The following is a 22,554-nucleotide window of genomic DNA, read 5'->3' on the forward strand; positions in this document are numbered from 1 at the left end:
CGGCCGGCCGGAGCGTCCGTCTTCTCGCCGTCTTTTTTTTCCTCCCCTCGTCGTAGGTGCTAATGACGAGGCGAAGTGGCTGGTATCAGTAGCCAAAGTGCCCTCGACTCGGGCGTTGAATTGAGCCGCGCGCGGAGCATATCGCGTGGCAAGATTGGCTCGTGTCACGTAACGCGTTTCGAAACGCGTTGCGGCTGTCATGTTGATGCCACGCAACCGCAGGCATCAGGTATAAAGTGCCTTCTTACGAGAGACGTGTATATCCGCGGGAGCGGCGTTTTCATGTCGAAATTCCACGTGAAAACCCGGGCCGTTGACGAACAAATTCTCATTTACCAATAATATACGTGTGTCAACCGAATTGATAAGGTCTTGATCTCTCAGTCGAGATGTGGTCCAGATACAGTCTGGATGTGTTTTCTAAAGCACCGCAGATACGGAAAAGCTAGTCAATGACTTACGTATAGTAAAAAATGTATCGCGGCGAATGGGATCGCTGTAAGGAGGTAAATTCCAGTTGATTAATCTTAAGCAAAATTTGGAATATTGAATCGCCAGTGATTAATTAACAATTAGGTTGAACCTATAAGTAATCAAACAGGCTCGTGTTTTTACAAAATCATACGGGAAAAGGCCAATAATAGAACGAGCTACTGAAAGGTCGCAAAAATTAAATAAAGACTAATCTTTTGTAAAACTATTGTGTTTCAATCTATCATATTAAATGTAATGGATTAGTCTTTATTTAAATTTTGCGACCCTTTCCTAACTCGTTCTATTGGCCTTTTCCTATAGGTTGAATAATCCGACACAACTGGCTACAGGAAAGTTTTCTTCACTGTAACACTACGTTTCGGCCATGGGTTTTGGCCCTTTTCAAGTGTTTATTAATCTTAGTGCCGCGATTTGCACGACTGCGACGTTGAGGGAGATGAAATTATGTATTCGTCGGCCAGTCGCAAAGGTAATAAACGTTATAGAACGATATACACGAGCGACAAATAAAATCGGAATTACGATCGCGCGTTTGAACCGCAGAAATACATATACTGTCAAGTTCTGGTCGATTAATTTAATTAATCGCTCCGTCGCGACGAGCGGTCCTGCAGCCGCGATTTCGAGCGAGATAGAGCGATCACCGTGCGAGCGGACATCCATTCCGCTCTTGTTTCATATCAATTAATAATCTCTCGCACTTGTCGCGCGATATTTATGTAATGCGCTCGAATAAACACGTTCTCGCGGTCGTACTCTGAAATCTCTCGCGCGTCGCGCGCATGCGTGTGCTTTACGCGACGACGGGCGTACAAGTGCTTGACTTTCAAGGAGACCATTCCGGTTTGCCGATTACTGTTTTACCAATTGTGTCGACGTTTCCCTTTTAAGAGAGAAATCCCCGACGACGTTGCGCTTTATTTAACTTTGGAACGACGTTGCGCAACCACATAATTCGCGCGAGATAAGAAAAAGGAGACGGAAAGAGCGCGCTATTGCCGCGGACTTAAAATCTCTTTATCCTCTCACGCGTAGTTAATATCCCACCGTAACTCATCCTCGTAGCCGCAGCCTCGAACAACAAACGCCGGTAAACCTTATTGCACCATCGCGTGCATGGGAAGATTGCTACCTCGTCGCAATCAAGGCGTCCAGAAATCTTCGGGGTGAACTTTTTTTTTAACGAGAGTATCACAACACAGTTATAATTCGATTTTTGCTATCGGAGAACATCCTCATCTGCTGTCTATTGGATAATTTTACCTCTCACTTAAGAGTTTACTTTACGGCAAGTCTCTCGCTTAACATAAAAATCTTTTACGTACAATCGTTCGTGCGGTCTTGTCTTTGCGCGGCGTGCGTCTAAGATCGAGGACACTGACGGACCCCAATTTAAACATATAAAAACTTCAGAACATTACTCGACCATGTCTGGCAAATTTTTGTGTTTAAAAGGACAACGTTTCGACCATGGTTTGTGTGGTCATTTTCATGTGATCTGACAAAGAAATTACAAGGAGCTTTAATAAACAGTTGGCACACGAGTGACTTTAATTTATGTAACTTATTTATTTGTCAACTCGTCAATCTTACTTCTCAATCTTTATACTTTTGACTTTAATTTATGAAACTTATTTATTTGTCAACTCACTTATGTATCAACTCTTTATTAAAGCCCCTCGTAATTTCTTTGTTAGATCACTTGTAGAACCAGAGTCAAAGCGTCGTGAGTTTAAACGCAAGAACTTGCCAGACGTGGTCAAGTAATCGTCTGAAGTTTTTAATTACCTCCGGCCACTCATAAGATTTCCTCCAGTCCATTTAAGCATATAATTTAAGAAATCAAGGCCTTTCGCAACGGATACCTATACTTCCTGTCTATCCCTGTACTTTATAACGGGAGTTACTCCGAAACAAAGCTTACGTATCACGCCCTGACCTTACCGAGTCAAGTGCGTGAAACCGCTCACGAGCTGCATCTAAGAGAATCGGCGAAACACAAATCGTGTAGATTCCATCGGGCGAGAAAGAAAGAGACGGAGGGAGAGGGAGAAAGCGTGTGTATCTGCCGATACTCATCTGCAGCTCGCGAGGCGCTCCTCGGGCATAAAAGTATCTCTCCTACAACGGAGAGAGAGACGTGTGCGCGTTCTACGCTTATAAATTTCACCGCGTGCACCAACGTCGTCGCGCACGCACACGCATAAATCGCGCGTAAACCCTCGGGGTGCGTGGCACCGCGCATAAACACGCGCTCGCACACATCCGTTTCAGGAGCATCGGGCGCACGAGCGTGCTCGTATCCGCGGAAGAGGAACCCGGCGAGCGCGAGAAAGAGGTGAAAAGAAGATAGAACGGACGGGGGGGTAGGGAGAGAGGCCGAGGAAGGAGGTTGACTGCGTGTTCAAACAAAGGTGAGGCTGCAACCTGCACCTCGGCTGCACATAATGCGCCTCTTAGCTCCTCGCGCTCCGTGCGCGCTTCGCTACCTTTCTCTCATTCTCTCCCACCTCGTTCTCCACGCAGCCGCCTTCTATCGTCGCTCTCGTGCTCTCTCTTCCCGGCGCCGATTCTCTTCGTTTTGCCGATGTTATACACCGCGGAGGTTACATCTGAGCGGAATGTCTTGTTGCCAGGTGTACCAGGAGAGACCTCCCGTCTTTTCTCCCCGTTGCCCTATGTCTCTCGCTCGGTTGCGCAACTCGCAGTTTGCTCTCGACGACACGTCTTTTGCATGAAATTATCTCGCGTCTGTCTCTTTCTTTTTTTTTCTTCATCGATTCGGGACAACACGAGTGGTTGCGAACGACGCGCCGTACATACACAGCACGGTGCGTTAATTCGGTTCGGGTAATAATTAGGGACGGACAGAAATTACTTGATTATTTAAACATAGATGCTTTTTCACAATACGACTCGATGCGAGTTAATGCGCCGCGCTGTACGCGCGTAGCAGTGTAAGCTGAAACGCAACTTCCATTAAGCTGACTAGGTCAGGCAAAAATGAAAACGGGTGAAAATTACTTTTAAATATTGTAACTGTCAAGGGAGGAACTAATGTAATTACTTGTTTAAAACACTATTAGATGTAAGAATATGATGTAAGAACATGAAATTGATGTTTGCGTAATTTAATCTACTACTTCATCTCTTATACCGTAGTTTAGCACCTGTAGTTGAGTAAAATTTCCATTTACTTATTCATTTATAAAATATTTATAAAACGAATTAATTTGTCTCGATAGATGCCGCGAGGATAAATTGCGTTTAATTGTTCGCTTCCAATATCACAATTGCCGCGGAAAGTCTGAAGTTTCAGATGGCTGACGCTTGTTCAGTGACGAGAAATATTTGCGATACCGTTCGTTCCCGTACGTGTCCTTTCAAGATATCTTGCGTGACATGTCGTAGGTACGAAGTCGAAGCCCTCCGCGTCGCGGTTACACGTTAATCGAACAGTAAACTCGAGTTTTATTAGTTTGCGCATTGGCCGAGTACATTCGCATGCAAATACGCACGGTAATAAATGGAAGGGTTGCGGCGGGCGGGCGCGGCGCTTCGGTTATACGTCGTAAAGCTCGTCGGTGGTGTTCGCGATAATTGCCAAGATTCTAGGGGTGAGTAATAAAACGGAAGAAACGGAGAGAGGGAGCGGAAGGGAGTTAGGAAGCGAGAGTGGGACAGTGGTATTGTTCTTTAACGGGATTACGCGCGTTGTAACGATGCGTGAAATTTATGCGTGTAACCGGTCAATTTATTAATGCCCGTTCTGTTAAATTTAGCTGCAATTGAAATGATATATTCTAGCTGCGCTGACCAGCAGAGAAAATATTTCTGACGTTTGAAATTGGGAAGAGTAAACGTAGCTTGTAAAAATTCTCGCAAATAAAACCTGGGAAATGATACAACCGCGTTAGCACGCCGAGCACGTTATACATATATTTATTATAATTACAATTTTCCCATTGTAATTGAAAATGAAGTAAAAATTTTCTGTATTTTATTTTCTCGAGGAGTAAAGTTAAAAGTATGTTTGCCATCTCGTTCTCGCGTCTAATAACATATGAGCTACAAAGAGAATAAAAGCAATTGCAATCGCATGTAAAAGTGTAAGATGAGTAATAATGACGCTTGAATTAATTAATAAATGTGTTTCCTACACGGAGAGAATTTTTTCTTAAAATTTATCCTAAAAGTTATGTAATCGTGGGACAACGTGGCATTTCAAAGAATTTTATGAGAGTTTCTTGAAATCTTGCCATACATTCTACTAATAATTACACTTGGCATAGATTTTTCTAGTAGAATGTGTGGTAAAATGTTGAAAAACTCTTATACAGTTGTTCAAAATGCCACGTTGTCCCACGGTTACATAATTTTCAGGGTAAATTTTAAGAGAAAATTCTCTCCGTGTATACGTGGTTTATCTCTAAGAATTGTTCAAGCGGATGAACACGAGTTGACGAATGACGCATCAGCGTTATCTAACATGAAACAAAAAATGAAATAATGATATTTCGCGCAACATATGTAATTGACGATATCGACGACACGCGTCCCTCATTTCTCATCACTCGCACCCTTTTCCCCTGTTTCATTCTCGCTCTGCAAATAATGTGCAAAATCAGTTAGTTCCTGTCTCGTTTACGCTCTGCCCGCATTTTCGCAACCTCATTTTTCACGGGTGTTTATCGTGTATCCTCTGGGAACGGTTTACCCGAGCGTAGTCGAAGTTTCAGCACAGTAAGCTCTCCCGCTGATCTTTTCTGAAAATCTAAGACGAGCGACTCCCGCGAGGAAAGTTTACTCTAAGCATCTTATCCGAGTTCTAATTGGACGCGCGTTTCGCGTAAGCCTTAAGCGATTATGTCAGGTTGTGCCTTTAGTACGAGACCTCCGAGATTGCCGACTCCATTTTCGAGCACGTTAATTGCCCTAATCTGATTAATCAAATCTTATAGCGGCAACCATTTTTGCTAGCAAAATCGTGTCTCTCAGGATCTCTGGCGAGATGCATCGATACTCTCGCGTGTATTAAACTTTGTCAGAAAATTTAAGGGTATAGACAGAATAAATGAGAGTAAAATCGAGCAACGTCGAAATCGGTTATTATTGATAACTTTGTTAACAATCGAGTTGCATTATCCATCATTTAGAATATATTTGTTGCGAGTATGTAGCTACAGTGTGGCGATTGTGGCGCAGAAAATTGCGCGCTGTTCTCGTGATCCGAAGATCCCCGTTCGAGCCGTTCGGAGTCGGCGTTAAACTGTAGGTCTCGCATGTCTGGCGCACAGATATACAAGAGGGGTCACGAAACAGATACAACTGGCAGAATTTCCTAAAAAGCCCTATGCTCCAACTAGGAGTGACAGGAATATATATATATATATATATTGCTTTCATCGCAATGCCATAACGTACAAAAGAATTAAAAAGCCCTATGCTCCAACTAGGAGTGACAGAAATATATATATATTACTTTCATCGCAATGCCATAACGTACCTACAAAAGAATTAAAAAGCCCTATGCTCCAACTAAGAGTGACAGGAATATACATATTATATTATTTTCATCGCAATGCCATAATGTACCTACAAAAGAATTAGCGCGAAAAAAAATGTCGATTTTAATATTTTATTATTCCTTTTAAAATAATGTGCTTAAAACTAATCAGCTTTTAGTGAGCTTTTCTCCGTGCCTGTAAAAGATGAAAACCAGTAACTAAAAGAAAGAGAAAGGAAAGAAAAGAGAACCGCATTCGAGAGATAATAAATTTCCGGGAAAGCCCGTAATTGCCGAATTGTCTTCCTCGATGACGAAGGTAGCAGCCGCGTTAACGCTATTCCGCCCCGGCTGTTAAGTCCACGCGCAGCGGGACTTAATTTCAATAGGATTTTATACCGGGGCTTCGTTAAAATCCCGGTAGATCCGGTGTTATAACGAGACACTGGCGAGACGCGCGGCGTGCGGGTCTTAAGTATGGCGCGAATGCACCGAAGGCGACGGAAAAGAAAGATTACAAGCACCACGGGAAGACCCTGTTACACAATGTCACCCCGTGCGAAAGAATTAAAAGATAGGCAAGTATGCGTATCTGTGTGCGTGTGTGTGTATGTCCAGTGCTCACGCGGTAACTAGATACGTCTTTCACCTTCCTCCTCGTCGCTTTTGTTTTGCGACCTCATCTTTGCCAATCGATTTGTCCTTTAATGTTAAGAAGATAAAGGTCTTTTCTGCAAAATTATTCAACGAGATCCGATTTGAGGGAAAATACTATCTTAAGGAAAAGGAGATTTTTCTTTGACTGGTTGTTGGAGCCGGATGGAATTGAAAATGATTGCGCGGATGTTGTAAAATTCTATCGCGATAGATCTTTTTTTTTTACGAGATTTTTAACTCGGCGGAGCCAGTAAATTTTATTTGGCCAAGTAAAACTTTTTTCCTCGCTCGCGAAAATGAAATTGTCCGTGTGAAGCGACTAAGAAGTCTTACGTTCACGCGGTAGATAACTAAGCGCTGCTAGCCATCAACCGCATTATAATTTACTAACAAACTTACGACTTAGTCCGAAACTAGATTACAACTAAATTGCATCGCTCCACATTCTTCCGCTACAGCAACTGCTGTTGCGTGTTTAACTTCGAGAAACTAGTTAGCTCGCCCCGTGCGCGGATAAGAGAATGACATGAACTCTTTAATTTAAAGATAATTTATTGTAACAAAAGGTAGGAAGAGAAAACTGTCTTTCAATTACCAGTATTCAATCTTAATCCAGTCAATAAACTCGGCGATCAAAAGGAGAAGACAAAGTGAGATAAAATAATGTATCTTTTGACGTATCTCTTTTTGCATACGATATCGGCAACGCCTCTAAAAGACGAATGCTTTTCCTCGAACGTAGGAAATATAAATGAACAGAGAAACAGTGAGGAGAGAGGGGGAGGGGTTGAAAAGATAAAAGTTGCGAAGCACATTTCTGTGAGTTGACCGGCGAATCCGCCGACTTCCGCCTTCTCGCGAAGACCGGCTTACAAGTCCACTCGTGATTAGACAAAGCAAACACCACAAAGACCGTAAGAGGGACCGTATTCCGAGGGAGTATTCTGAGGCGACGAAAGAGTCGATGAGCGGTGCAAGGAAGACCGAGCGAGACACAAAGAAAAGGGCAGGAAGAAGGGAGAGACACTAATAGTGCTGATCCCACTGCAAGCTCCGGGAGGTTTAAGTCTCGGTTAAGTGGCGAGTAATGAATATGCTAACGTGTGCCGAGTACGCGAGGAAAGCTTTGCACTTCGGTATTGGGTTCAAGCACCTTTTACGGCTCGGGCGAGCGCGGATGTACGAGCTCATTTCACAAATTTTTTAAACGCTCAGATGGGCGTAGTATTTTTTTTTTATTTAAAGAACAATTAAAACAATGTAATTTCGAATGGATTGAAAATTTGTGCGCGTGTATCTATTTGTATAACATTTTAAATATTTATAAAATTACCGAGAGATACTTTTTGTCTTGAGCAATATATTTTTAATATTTAAATGTTAAATGTTGTACTTGAAATATATTACTTAAGACAAAAAGTATCTCTCGGGAATTTTAGGAATGTATATTAAATAATATTAAAAATATTACTTAAATGTATATAATTATTTAAAAATAGGAATGCACATTTCTTATTCTTAAATAATTTGCCAAATGGTTTCGTACGTGGAAGTACGTGTGAACAAAAATTTATTTTTGTTTTTCAACAGATATAAATTTTACACATACGTTAAGGATAAGAAGAAAGATACGTCAGAAAATTTCACTTGCGATGCTGATACGTTTAAAGTCTCCATATCGCTGTCAGTGCACATTAAAGGAAGTGCTTGTGATACGATATGGAGGCATCTCGAGAAATTCAGCTCCATGACATTCGATTAATGCGATATAATGAACTGGTGAAGCGCGAACGCGACACTTCCCTTCTGCGATCGACGACACGATATCTCGAGTGCGAAGTCAACGACGACGACGACTCGTCAAAGTCTGCTTTAGCTTAAGTCGATGCTTGCGTTTGAGCCCGACAAGCGCAAAGCGAGACTGGTTTATCGCGGCGGAATAATATTGATTAAGTTTTAAGATGGATATCGTCGATAGCTTCGTACTTCATGGCCGGATTAACACGTATGCCGCGAATATCTCATCGCTGGGACTGTAAATCGATCTCGTTACGCCGCAGCCATGCTGGATAAATCGTCCGCGACCGGTAATTATTTCTCAATGGTGCGCTGCGACTTTGAATTCATTAGATCGAGATAAAAATCGAGCAGGTTCCTTAACAAGCACAACAGAGAAAAGGGATGTCGATAAAGTAATAGGGCCAGTTTTAGAAATATAGTATTTGCGCCGCAAGTGCGGGGATTCAATCCATTCGGTGTAGATTTGCACAAATATTTTCCAGATTATGCTTGGCAAGCTTTTTTTTTACTAATGCATGTATTACGAGACATCGAACACTTTACAGTTGCGTACAGGCACACTAATCTGTTTTACTGAATAATTTTATCCTTTTTTTAATTTAACTTAGCTGATCGTTTAATCGCTCCATGCACCTTCGAAGAATTGATAAATCCATAATGTTAAATTAAAATTGTAAAAACAAATTTTATTTTATACGATCGGAGTATGGAAATTAATTTGTTATTACCTTTTTCAAATTTTTAATCCCAGATTTTTCAGTCTCAAGAGGAATGAAATTACATGATCGGTCGTTTCGATAAATTATAATGATAAATTATCATAATTTTTTTACAACGAGTTAATTCATTCCCTCGATCTGGTAAAATTGCGATTATTGATTTATGAAAATCACACAATTTTACCCTGCTCGCAACGTGATATTAAAAAATAGTGGATAATGAAGTAAAAATAACAGAGAATAATGAATCGGTTTTTCCGTGATACCTTTTCCGTTTAAACGAAGGTAAATTTTATTCTCAAACAAATATCAGATTTTACGTGCAGTGTAATAGTGAGTTAAAATGGCGTTCAAATTACGTTGAAACGCGAGAGATGTAGTGCAATAAGTGGAGGGGTAAAGGTATATTTTGCGAGGAACAAGGAACGATAACAAGTCGATTCGTACACGACCTTGGCCTTGGCGTGTGTTTTTGCGGCGTGTACGGCGCGCTCTGTCTACACGAGGTCGTAAGGCTGCCATTCTATCGCTGATACACGAGGTAGCAAGTCTCTCTAGACACCGTAACTTTATTTGCTTTCGAAACATTATCGCGACAAGTCCCGAGAGAAAACGTGATTACGCCTACGAATAATTAACGTTTGTCAATCTACGATTAACTAACTGCGATAATGATTGACGAGTGGTTGAAGGCTATCTATTGGAGAGACTACATGCCTATGTCGCGGTACCGTTCATTCGTTCAATGTAAGAACGAGACTAGTAAGGCTATTATTGCTTCATTATTGTTTCATTATTGCAATATCTAGAGGTAATCATTATTCCTTTAAAGATACTTGGACGATTATCTCGTATGTACATATATCATCAATTAAACGGATCGACTTCCCTGGGATTTTTCCTTGGGATTTCTATACTTTTAGTAACGCATTGTCAGGAGTATCGCGTAAAGTGCCGTGCGATTATCACATTTAAATAACATCAACGAGACGCGTTACCATAATTAACTCCGATTAATTGTGTAGGTGTCTATTGGCCAGTGTGTTGCGTGAGTGCGAGAAACCTGAAAGGAAGAGCAGGTCTTGATGGCGTCGACAACGGCGGCGGTAACCGTGGGGTGAGTAATTTATCACTCGTTTCTTATATCGATTGTGAAATTATTGAGAATCATTTCGCATACGCGATAATTTGCGAAATACAAGTTGTTTTGAACGCCGCGTCAATTTGAATACGTTTCTATTTTGCAAATCAACGTGCGGCTTGCGCAAACTCCGCTGTTGTGTATCGATGTGCGTATTAGATTTCATCTTAACACATTGGCGCGTGCGGAATTCGCCGTTTTCAAATTCCCCGGCGATAAGCGTACGCGCCCATGCGAAATAAACGCACGAATTACTTTCGACGGCTCAAGTTCACCCCTCGATCGTGAACGACCTGCCGACACCGACCGAGCCGAAACTCAGTCACGTTAGGAATTCGTAGTAGCGCCGCGCGTTAATTTAATACTGCGTGAAATTTCGCTTTGCGCTGCCGCACAGATCGAAGTCTTGACAGAGTGGAAGAACCAGAAGGGTGGCAACCGGGAGGGTGGGAGCGCGGTGAGCGTCTCGGTGACCGATTCTGTTTGAGAAGCAACCCTTGCCCGAGGGTGCCACCGGGGTTAGAATAAACATGGGGTGTAAGCCTTTGGGTGCCGGGGATGGATACAGTTGAAACGCGTATCGTCCCGGCATGGTCACGCGTATTGTACAAACAGGGGGAGTTTCTAATATATACCGGACCACCGCGCGTATCCAACGACATTGGCCGGCCATGTGTTGTACGGCTATAAAAATTATTGCCGTAAGATATATTATGCAGGGACGGATTCTCATTAAGCACGTGAAATAAATTGACGATTATTTAGCTCGACGCACAGAGAAAAAGGCTCCTTTGGATTTAGTATTCCTATTATTTATTTGATTGAAAGTTGTTTCACTGAAACAACATATGCTTGTACGAAACATTATTGGTTTGAATACAAATTTTGTTGGCTCATTCAAACAATCTGTATTATTTGATGGAAAAGACAATATTATTTGAAGTGATATCTTTTAATTAAATAATTATATTATTTGGCCAGGCGCTTATAAAGTACGGTGCTGCCAATAGATGGCCGCCGAACTCGTAAGTAAAATCACGGCAGCCAGACATATGAGCGACCGCATCAGCAGACGCAGTTTCATCTAACAGTCTATTTTTTATAACTGAACATAGTGTACTAATTCAGTGTTTATCTTTCTTCCTCTAATGAAGGGGCGATTCTAATGTAGAGGGAGAAAGATGTATGCATATACATATTTTTTCACATATTTTCTATCAAACGAAAATGTTGTTTGAGTGAAACAATAATATCGTTCAGATTGAAGAGAAGATACCTTTTGTTTCAAACGAATATTTTATATATATATTATTTCAGCTCCAAACAAATGATTTGTTTGGACCATTCCAAATATCAGATTTGTTTGGATACAACAAAATTTATTAAATCCAATGAAATCGTTTTCTCTGCGTAGAACGGAACGTCATTTCCGTCACGTCGTAGTTTCGAACAACAGCGGATGTATTTTATTACAGACGTCTCGTAATTACATAAATGATTTGCTTCGAGAAGTATTCGCGCGAGACAATGTCGAGACTCAATTACGAAAATAGAAGTGTAGCGCAGGATTGACGAAATGAAATCGTAGCAATGAGAATCAATATAGATAGAACGAAAGGTCATGGTTGGCTCGACCGGATATCGTTGTTACCGAGAGCGCTTATTTTTGCGAGAGACCTAAGATAGAGACAGCTATTCTGTGTCGTGCAAAACGACGCGCCGCGCCGAAGGCCGCGCGTATATAAAAGTGACGTTTCACGATATATATCCTCCGCGAGAAATAATTGTCCGTGACTATACGGACCACGACGTGGGTCCGTACGATTAGACGAACGTCGGGTTGCCGTACGATCGTTAGTGAGCCATGAAATTACGAGGCACCGGACATTTTTACCATCGACACAGCACACATTGCATCCCATACGTACACGGGAAAAAAGAATGATGTTGTATCAACAAGATGAGTCTAATTGAAATAGAATCGTTGAAACAACATCAGTATTAACAATTAATTCTTCTTCTTCCACGTGCATTAAGCTTAAAGCCTGTTTTATCCAGTTCTGGTGCTTCGGGCATTTGGTTTTACTTCATCCTCGGTAGGCTGCTAACCTTGCCGAAGGAAACCTCTCATCTGGAGGGCTGTACCCCTAAAGGGGTGTGCGTGGCAAGATACTCTCGGTGGTTGCCACTTCCCTTCGGGAGATTCCGAAAAAAAAACCAGCGGTGTGGATTTGAACTCGGATCTTTTCGCTCGTTTGTTATTAAGCAGCGCGCATTTCTTTGCGTCACACTCACCACGAATAATTAATTCAGTATTAATAATTAATAATAAATGAAAAACATCAGATTGTTGTCTTAATAATTTGGATATTTAGTTCAATGCTTAAAATTTAAATCCACAGCACATACAATTGCGTGAATTATTTATGCCGTGGCAGCCCGTGACGTTAACGTTTAATTCAAGCAACTTCATTTGGCTTAATTCAACTGCATTTTTTTCCCGTGTATATTTCGCGAGAGATTTTCCTTTTATTATGTAGTATTTTCTCTCAGTGGGCAGTTGACAGTGACATGATTATTAGGGGCAGTAAATAAAATGTGTGTAACATTTTTACAATATATCCATGATATTTCTATAATTCGACAAGACTTTCAATATGCGAAGACAATTTTCTTATTTTTTTAAAAATTATACTGCAGATAATTATCAATATTGTTTTTATAAACAATAAAGTTAGCATGTAGAGCCGAGGATAAAGTAATTATTGACTCTTGAACACCAAAAGTCTACGTTATGCCGCTGACAGTTGTTCACAAAACAACGTTGGCTGTCTCTATAGTTCCACGATGTTTCTGTTCATAGCAAAAAGAAATTATTTCCTATAATCTTAAAGAAATTGTAGAGATAAAAGAAAAAGTAAAAAAGAATAAAATAGGGCTACGTGGTTAAAATAGAACATTATCGGAGAATAACATTTAACTGCCATATTTATTATTTAACTTGCTTTGGGCAAAAGTATATCAATGAAAACTAAAGTCTGTAGATAACGAAATTCAAGTAAATTTATTAAAACAGATTGGATATTTTATAAGCCATATTATCCGCAACACACCAACACAAAGAGTATGCAGAATTTCTCAACAAGCGACAGATCGCAGATTCACCGCGTCACGTCTAAAGGTGCTTTTAACAAAATGCTGACTTCATCCCTGGGGACCAGTCAAAGCGAAAGAGCTTACAGTCGGGACAAGTGGTAGTCACTACAGACGAGAAAAGCGGAAAAGGAGTGAAAACGAGATACGGGTTTCAGGAGGGGATCGGAGGGAGGGTCTCATTCGTCACCGTGGAAATCTCGAAACGAGCGGCGCTGTTCTGACCTGACGGTACGTCACAGTCGACACCGGGGGCCGTATTTTCCCGCGGAAATGTCGAGCGCGAGATTGAGGGGGTGGTTCGCCGAGGGTGAGCGCTCGACGGAGGGACGAGGTGGGGTCCGCGGCACGGCAGGACCAATCCTGAGTTCACTAACCGTGGAAACGTTACTGCAACACGTCACGGGGGAGGCACCGAGCGTGCGTTCGCTGCAACGGGACGCTGCAAGACGTGGCGTGGATGAGAAATTGCAGAAATCTGCATTTTCGCCGCGCGTTCGGGCCTGTAATAACAGAGGACAGCGACCGGGAGAGGTGCGCGCGAACGGGTATATTATAAGGCATATCTTATAAAGTGAGCAGCAAGTCAACGTCGTTATCGTGGTCGTCGTTATCGCTGACGCTTTCGGTGCAGCGCGCCTCGACGCACGTTTATTGCTGTCTAGTTCCACGTGAGTGGAATTTCGAACTGGATAGAACTCGCGAACCGAATCTGCAGCGGTAGTTTCTCGAGTTTATTCAATCGCATTAATATAGTATTGACAGGTTCACGTTCATTATACAAATAATGTGTACTTTGGAATACATTATCTCGCTCGTGCATGTTCTCTTGCCGCGAGCGAGCGATCTTAATTAGCATGCGTTAACTAGACTTAATTGCTTAATAGTTGCGAGAATAGTTTTCCCCGTGAACGATAATGTTGAGCAATTGCTATCTAAATAAGTCGGTAGATGGTGTGACATGTAAATGCGACCACTCGCGCTACTTAACACGATGTTAAATTAATCCGGTGGGCGTGGCTAATTATTCAATCAGAGTCGCTTTTCCCTCGGAAAGATCTTATCTTCGTCGCGTCATATTAATCATCGTGTAATAACGTCGTAATTTCGCTCAATCCCGATCTTGAAAACTAGGAATTAGATATGGCCGGTTTTCTGAAAAGGCCACTGATACGTCGGGGATCTTAAATTATACACCAGTCAAAGATAAAACCTCGAAATTATAAGATTGTAGCTTCATTATCATGAAATTCGAATTATAGTATTTTTCCGCTTTGATTTGCTTCTCCCGGAAAAAATAGGATCTCTTAGATCTTTACGCTGTACAACTCTGGGGAAAAAAGATAGTTAGCAACCCTTTTTGGGGCCTCCACAGCGTAAATTTCCATAACGAACCAAGTTCGTTTTGTAACAATACGTTATTGTGATTTTGTGATGAAACGGTGATTAGATTTCGGTCAACTACAGTTCTGAAATGGAGCCTCCTGCAACTTCATCATACACTTACTCATCTCGCCGTACCCAGCGGAGCGAGTCGGACCATCTTGTTGTCACCCGACTAATTTCTAAATTTATCATCGTTATGGGCAGGGGCAGGAGGGCAATTTCAAGTTCGAGCGCGGTTAAAGCTCAAACTTAAATTATGTATCAAAATGAAATTATACTCTCCCGCCGTTCCACGCGATCCAGCACCGATGGGGTCCCCACGTCCCGGGGATTAATTTATGAAACTTATGCCGTCCTAAGACGAGCTTAAATCTTCTTTTCACGCTCGGTGTGCCCTCGCGGCGAGTGTCGTGTCTCGTTGTTATCTTAACGGCTGCCATGGCCGCTAACGAGAATACAGACTGTTCGTTATCTCGGTGGCGAGAGCACGCGCAGGCACTCGGTGCAATACTCCTATTTTATACGGGGTGTTCCAGGAAGAAAGGTCAATATTCTGGGAGGTGATAGTATCGGTCATTTTAAGCAAAAATGTCCATATAAATATATGTCCCATTCCCCACTGTTTCCGAGATAGAGCTATTTGTATGTAGCAAAATTACTTTTTTTGACCGCTACTGTAAATTCAGACAAGTCCTGCGTCCTGCGAATCTATCGAAATACTACCTAAATCTTCGCGTTACCTTTATTTCTTAACAGACCGATCGTTTCATGTAATAACATCCAGAGAAACGTTCAACTCTTATTGTTAGCCGTAAAACGTGATTCAAAGTCGATCAGACGGTAACATGTGTTCCCCCCCCCCCCCTAAAATAATCTTCCCGTTTCATATACTCGGAGAAGTAACAAAATATTTCGTAACACTTGTCGACAAGCGGAGATTATATCTAACGCCTTTGAATGGCGTGCATAAAATTTTCATCGCACGTTTATGCGCGTACGTCTCTTTTACCAACTGGTCTTCGCGGCGAGCATGAATGCCGGATAGTTAAAAATGTTGCAGGCCGTAAAGAGTTAATTAATCTCGCGACTCTCAACTCGACGTGCGAGTCCTCGTTTGAGAACGCGCGCGCGCGCGCGCGTTGTCGACATGCATAGTTAATCGCGCGAGACTCGCCCGCCACGCGCGAGCACCTACGAAGATGAACCTCGCGAAAATTCTCGCGGTCGTAAAGAGACGCGTTGCGTAAATACTCGAGCGTGTACGATGGGTGGTCCATTAGAGACACAAGGTCCGTCGTGCTGCAGCGCGGCGGTTGCGTCACGTTGAAAAATCGCGATAAACGCATTACAACAAATTGAACGGATAGGAGGAGGAATTTGCGGAGCTGCCGGACTCGTCGCGTCTCGCCTCGAGCTCCGACTTTCGTGTTTCGGACGGATTCCTGATTTATCGCGCGCGGCCACGGCATCCGATATCCTTGCGTCGCGGTAAATCGACGTCGGGCGACGGCCCCGCCGTGTAGCTACGGGCGGCAAGGGACGCGGACGCTCGCTCACGTATAGCATTCACCACGATGCATCGACGCCGCGCTTTCTCACACCGGGAGATCGTTATCCCCGCGGCGGTCCGCGAGGCTAGACAAACGTACATAAATTGAATGCACCGAGATTAGGGGGTTGCTCAGCTGGTAACCACTTTGTAGCAGTACCACGGAGGGACTGAGACGAATGGTAATGGCATCTCCAGGTCTCTCTGCCGACAGCGTCGCGCGGCTGGGAAGACCCGCGCTGACCCGATCGGAGGAGCCGTCGCGTTGTCGTCTCTCGGTTTTCTCCCTTCGCCGCTTCGATCAGCCGCGGATTCGCAATAAAGCGTCCCGGATCGGACTCGCATGGCGCACCCGGAACAAATTTCCCTCGACTTTTGACCTCGCTAGACTTTCATTTGATTTCAAAGAAATGATTTACCTTAAATCAAAACTTTGTTTGACTGAGAAATCTGGATGGAATCCCTAACAGCGAATTCGATTGCTTGCACTAGCGCGCACTGAGTGCACACTAAGGCGTATTTGTAGACAATTTTTATATTTAACTTTGTCTTAGATACACGTTCAAAGAGTGTTTAGTCAAGAAATGATCCGCGGATGCTATACAGATCGTTTTACTGGCTACGGAATGTTCCAAGAGATATTTAAGACGATCCTCAAATATAAGAATTGACTGTGAACAAGCCTTAGTGTGCACTCAGTGCGCCCTAGTGCAAGCAATCGAATTCGCTATAAGGAAATTCACATCTATTTCTTCACATCTAGCATACGTTTTAGTAGAAGTAAATAAAAATTTAGCAGATTCAAAGAAACATGACTTCAAAATATCTCATTTGTTTAACCTAAATAAATCTTTTTTCTGGGGGGTGAGCGCCGAAAATTCGGGGACTGCATATAATTCGTTTGGTAAAAGTTCTCGGTTAAAAGATGCGGTGAATGATACACGACGGGGAAACATACTCGCGATATTTCTTCTCGTTTCTGTAAAATCGCATCAGAGTGCTCTCAGATATATCATTTAATAAGACTGAAACGCTTATTAGTAAGATCCATCACCGTTTGACGATGAATTCTTATCCGCGCTCTTCTTCTCGCGAGAGGTACTCGAGTATTCTCGATTATCAACTTGAGTGTTTTCTTTGCCATATCTGGCATTTTTAATAATACAGAAAATTTATTGCGAAAAATATTACCTCAGCCAGGAGTCGAACCTGGACTTCCCTACTCTCTAGGCGGGCGCCTCACCAATTCGACCACTGAGGCATGTAACGAATTAGTGAGACGCCCGCCTAGAGAGTAGAAAAGTCCAGGTTCGAACCCTGGCCGAGGTAATATCTTTCGCAATAAATTCTCTGTATTGAAACACTGGCCGGTTAATGTCGACTAAAACGCTTGATTATTGTTATCTATCACTGGCAACTTAAAGAGATTTCTACGTTTATTCTCGATTATCGTTCTCTCTCTCTCTCTTTCTCGCAGAGATCGCGCTTTCGAATCGAAAGCGAATCGTTAGGCGCGATAGAGAGAGAGAACCCCACATGACCCGCGGGATCGTCTAATTAGCCCGGCTGCGCGTTATTAGCGCTCTAACGCGCGTACATTGAGACGCGTGAAGAATTAGAAATCCTACACGCCATTATCGTCGCTTACCAGTCCCGCGCGCGGGACGACGGCAAGTTCGCCGTGGCACTTCCGTAATTAAGCGTGCCACGGGGTAATCGCGCCGGGGTTATTCTGACGCGAGAGGCGTAATTGCCCCGCGCGTCGCCGAGGTGTCTTTGTTGGATTTACATGTAATTGCCGGGCCGCGGGGGCACTTACGTTTGCAGGCCTTGCGATGCGTGATCGGTCTCGCCGGGTCCCTGTAGTAACCTTCGCGGCAGTAATGACAGTGCCTTCCTGCCGTAAAATGCCGGCACTGCAGACAAACGCCTCCGCTGACACGGCCCGACAGCTTGTACAGCTCCATGTTGAATCTGCACTTTCTCGCGTGGAGGTTGCAGTTGCACACTGAAACAGGTAACACGGTAATTTCAGTCAGCGAGCGACAACCGAGGCGCGCCATTATTTTACGACTACCATTTCCTTTAATTCCACCCTATCTCGCTCGCACACGCGCGATTTCCTTACCTCTCCGTCCCTTTTAGCCGCGCCGTTAGTGCCGATATTGTTGTCATTAAAATGCCGTTTAGTCGCGATTCAAGTTCAACGCGGCCGTAATTATTTTGCTGAGAGGGAGAGAGAGAGAGAGAGAAAAATGAGACGTATCTTTCATTATCATTTAATCTGCGTTGCGTGCGGAAATAATAGCCTTTAAAATACACATTTTCACCCTTTCCTCGAGGCGAAGATGCGAAGGAGGTCAGTATTTCACAGTTATTTACGCAGGATATTTTCAGACGTACCGAGAAAATATCATTATAAAAATAATACAGTTTACAGTCTTACATTTGCATTTACATGGCTCTCTGCGTGAAAATGCGGAGAATACATTCTGGGTAATTTGATTTTAAATACGCGTGGCTTATGTGGAACATATGAAATTCGCTTTTAGTGAAAATGACACGTGCATAATTTCCTTTTCCTTTATTCTCGAAGTATATACACACATATATATATATATATATATATAGCGTGAGAGACCAGTAAAAAAATTACAATAAGCTGAATTAAAAAGACGACAGATTACTAAGAATTTTTCTATAAAAATCTCAACAGAGAGAGGGAGGTATCGTTTACTTCTTCCTTGAAGTGATTGATCTCACTTAATCTTCTCTCGCGCAAATAGAAACTCCATTTCACGTATTCGCACATACATTGTAGGTTTGCTCGCGCAATTATTAGCGATTACTTAGAGAAGCGTCTGTAATAAGTAAACATATTACACGTTGATGGAAAATTGATTAATGCGCGACGACCGCTCGGCTAAATCGCAGCGTTCCTTCATCGGATATTCATCTCGCCAGCACCGGAGCCGGCATTGCTCAAATGCCATCTATTCTACTTTAATTACGCATTGCTGTAGAGTAATAAACGTTGCGTCCCGCCCAACCGACGTACAAGTGCGACGCGAATACATATTATCTCGCCAGCAACTACGAGCAGATATTTCAGGCATTCCTCTGATTGAAGCATCGAGCGTGGCGCGCAGCCTCCACTCGTTAATATTACGGAGCTTCATCGTGGAACGCACAACGGAGCGTGCCGGGGCTCCTTCTGTACTTATCGCGGTAATTAGTCTCGAGTTTATTCATCCGGCCGGAGGAAGGAAGGCGTCTCGAGGGGGTCGTCTTCGTTATCGGACGACGGTCCTCGACTTCTCCCGTCGTTCTCGATCCGCCTCGCCTAGCATTGCCAACCTGACCCGACAGGGGAAGTTCGGTAGCCCGTAATTCGAAAAATTTGAAACTTCGCAGCTTCAACTTTTACAGGGAATTTTCGTCGCAAGAAAGGCTCAACAATCCGGAAATAAAATGAAATGTTTGCACACAAGTTTACACACAGGGTAGATAACGTTAATAAAGTTGTATACGCAGGTAAAGGAATTGAATTCGAATTCAGAACAAGTTTTCGTTGTGGTTGAAAAATAATTTTGTGCGTTCATCCATCGAAACCATGACATTTTAGCTGTGAGAAGACACACGCTCGGGATAAGCTATTCTAGTTTTCGTACGTTTAAACACTTTGCTCGTTGAATTTTCCTTGAATAGAGCTCGATGGATCTGTCATAAAATTTCGATAGCTAGAAAAAGGAGTGAATCTTTTGTGTATTATTCCGGTACGAAAAAATCGCGAGGCAATTGCAACCGGCCAATCCGTCGGTCCATCGATATATCAATGACAAATAACAGAATTTAATAAACGTCAAAGTTCTCGCTATTGTATGAAGATGTATTGACTACTGTTGACTAAGTATAACAAAGTGTCTATAAAGAATCCCAGAATTTTGCATTGTAAATAAAAGTAATACGCCCCAAATTAAAAGTTTTAGAACAAGCTGCACAGATTAAATGTTTCCCTTGAATGCACCGCTTCTTCTGAAAAACAATTTTAAATAACAAATTATTAAAAGATCTCTTATTGCCCGAGCAATAAATTATTACGCAGATATTTTCTCGAAAACGTAATTACGTTTAAGAAAGGCACTAATGCGATTATAAGGATACTTTAAGAATGCTTTATCCTCAGCATCTCGGCTGATGTTAAAACGATAAACTATCCCATATAACTTTTTACCGCCTTGCGTTCCTCCCGATCGAGTTTCATGTCTTCAGTTTATTTCCAAGTTTTCACCAAGCAATTGGAGTTCTCATTTTTACCATCCGTTTATGTACTACCCTCTGAAAGGTCGGACAATTTCGGTAAATGCAATTGAAGAGATGTTATCAACGTTGGTATCATTGTTCCGATGATTTCACCCCTTCCCCCCGCGCATCGATCGCTCGCCCATTGAGCTCTCGAGAAGCTCAGGGGAGCCGCGCTACTCCGGCTAGAGTCGTGCCTGTAACTTTCTCTACTCGAGCACGCCACCCGTGTTCCTTGCGACAGCTTGAAAACATAACAGAATAATGGAAAGCGCAAGGGGGAACGGTGTGCAACGGTGAATGCCAGGGGTGGAATCAATGGGGGAAGCTCGCGGTTTGATCCATCCCCCCGCGCACTCGTGGATTCTCTCGACCTAATAATCCCGTGTGTCGAACCGGGAGGAGCGGGCCTTACTTTATTTTTTGCTCGCGATACTCGTTATCGCGACTCGGTTTTCTCCCGCTGCCTCGGCGCGCGTTTTGCCCTCCTCCTTCTCCCTCGCACGGATGCTGACTTATACAGATTAGTTCTTCGCTGTCATAATTTATATCCCTTCGCAAATTAGCGCTGCACTTTAATCGATTGACCGGCGGTGGCGTGAAAAATAGGCTCTGTTTTAATTTGGGATGCAGCACGTGTATAATTAACACTGGTATACTTTAGCAATTGAAAATGAACATTATTCATAAGAAAGACGATTGTGCAATAATTCTGTATAAAGTGGAATAAATGCGAAAATAATTAAGTATACAGGATAGCCACGAGATTAAAGAATAAAAGGAACAACGTTTATTTATTAATAATAACGTTTATAACCGATATTACAATATGGTTACAAAATTACGCAAGGAATGAAAAAGTTAGAATAAAAGGATGTCAAAGATGTCCATTCGACATGAGTTGTTGTTGTTGCAATTTCGCGTTAAACAAACTGACGTTGATTGAAACTCAAGATACGAACGAGATATTGCTTCCGGACAAATCATCAGGAGTGGATACTCGTTTCGTTCAATCATGATTCAGTTTATAGTCCTGTGTACTCTTCGGTATATTTGTTACCGGAACTTTCGTCGACTCTTTGTCGGAAATGAAATACGGTGGTTTATTGGAAAAACTGATATGTGTGTATTTTTAAATTTCCAACGCATACGATCTTCTTTTTTCCAGGGTGCTTTTTGTTAATTCTGTTTTTTTCCCCTACGGGTCCGAGCACAAAGCAACGTGATAGCTTACGACAAAGACGTAAGCGTGAAGCTTGTGCGCTATCTACGTTTACGCTTGCGTCTTTGTCGTAAGCTATTACGTTGCTTTGCCCTCTGACCCTAAGACATACAATTTTTCATGCAATTTTTCATTGTCGTTTTTATGCAAAATATCGCCCTACTTTCTGACATAATGGCTTTCGGCCAATTACAATCATATTAATGAATCAGCGATAGAACACTGTTATGATGCTTTACAAATATATAAAAGCTGTACGCAAGTTTATTAAGCTCAAGATCGATAGTATTTTCTTATTGCTTTCATTGCTCGCCAGCGAGAATCTCGGCTGGTGATTTATGGGAACTCGGTTTGCGCGAAGCGCAGAATTTGATCGATGGATAAGAATGTTGTTGAATCCAAGTTGGCCGCTATGCATCGGGTCGATCGGATAACCCCTCGATAGTTAATAACCACCGTCAGCCACCGTCTGAAATTCCACGATCGGTTCCTGTTATTAAGTCGTAGCCACGTCAGAACCTCGAGTCGTTTTCGTGGAGATGATCGCCGTAATTAGCGATTAATCGAAGTGGTATCGGCGAGTCCTGCGGCGTTTACCGCCGGCATTTAAGAGCGAATTAGTGT

At 42.6% G+C, this 22,554-nt stretch overlaps 1 protein-coding gene across 1 annotated transcript in view; it reads right to left on the minus strand.

Annotated features, from left to right (window-relative positions):
• LOC105570308 (netrin-1-like) overlaps positions 1 to 22,554 on the minus strand; it is a 221,080-nt gene that overhangs the window by 95,224 nt on the left and 103,302 nt on the right. The window contains exon 2 of the mRNA XM_012027410.1: positions 18,226 to 18,414. Coding sequence (XP_011882800.1) covers positions 18,226 to 18,414 — 189 coding nt within the window. The remainder of the gene's footprint in view (positions 1 to 18,225; positions 18,415 to 22,554) is intronic.

This window comes from Vollenhovia emeryi, unplaced genomic scaffold (genome assembly GCF_000949405.1).
Source record: "Vollenhovia emeryi isolate VEMERY1.0 unplaced genomic scaffold, V.emery_V1.0 DF939121.1, whole genome shotgun sequence".
NCBI classification, from domain to species: domain Eukaryota; kingdom Metazoa; phylum Arthropoda; class Insecta; order Hymenoptera; family Formicidae; genus Vollenhovia; species Vollenhovia emeryi.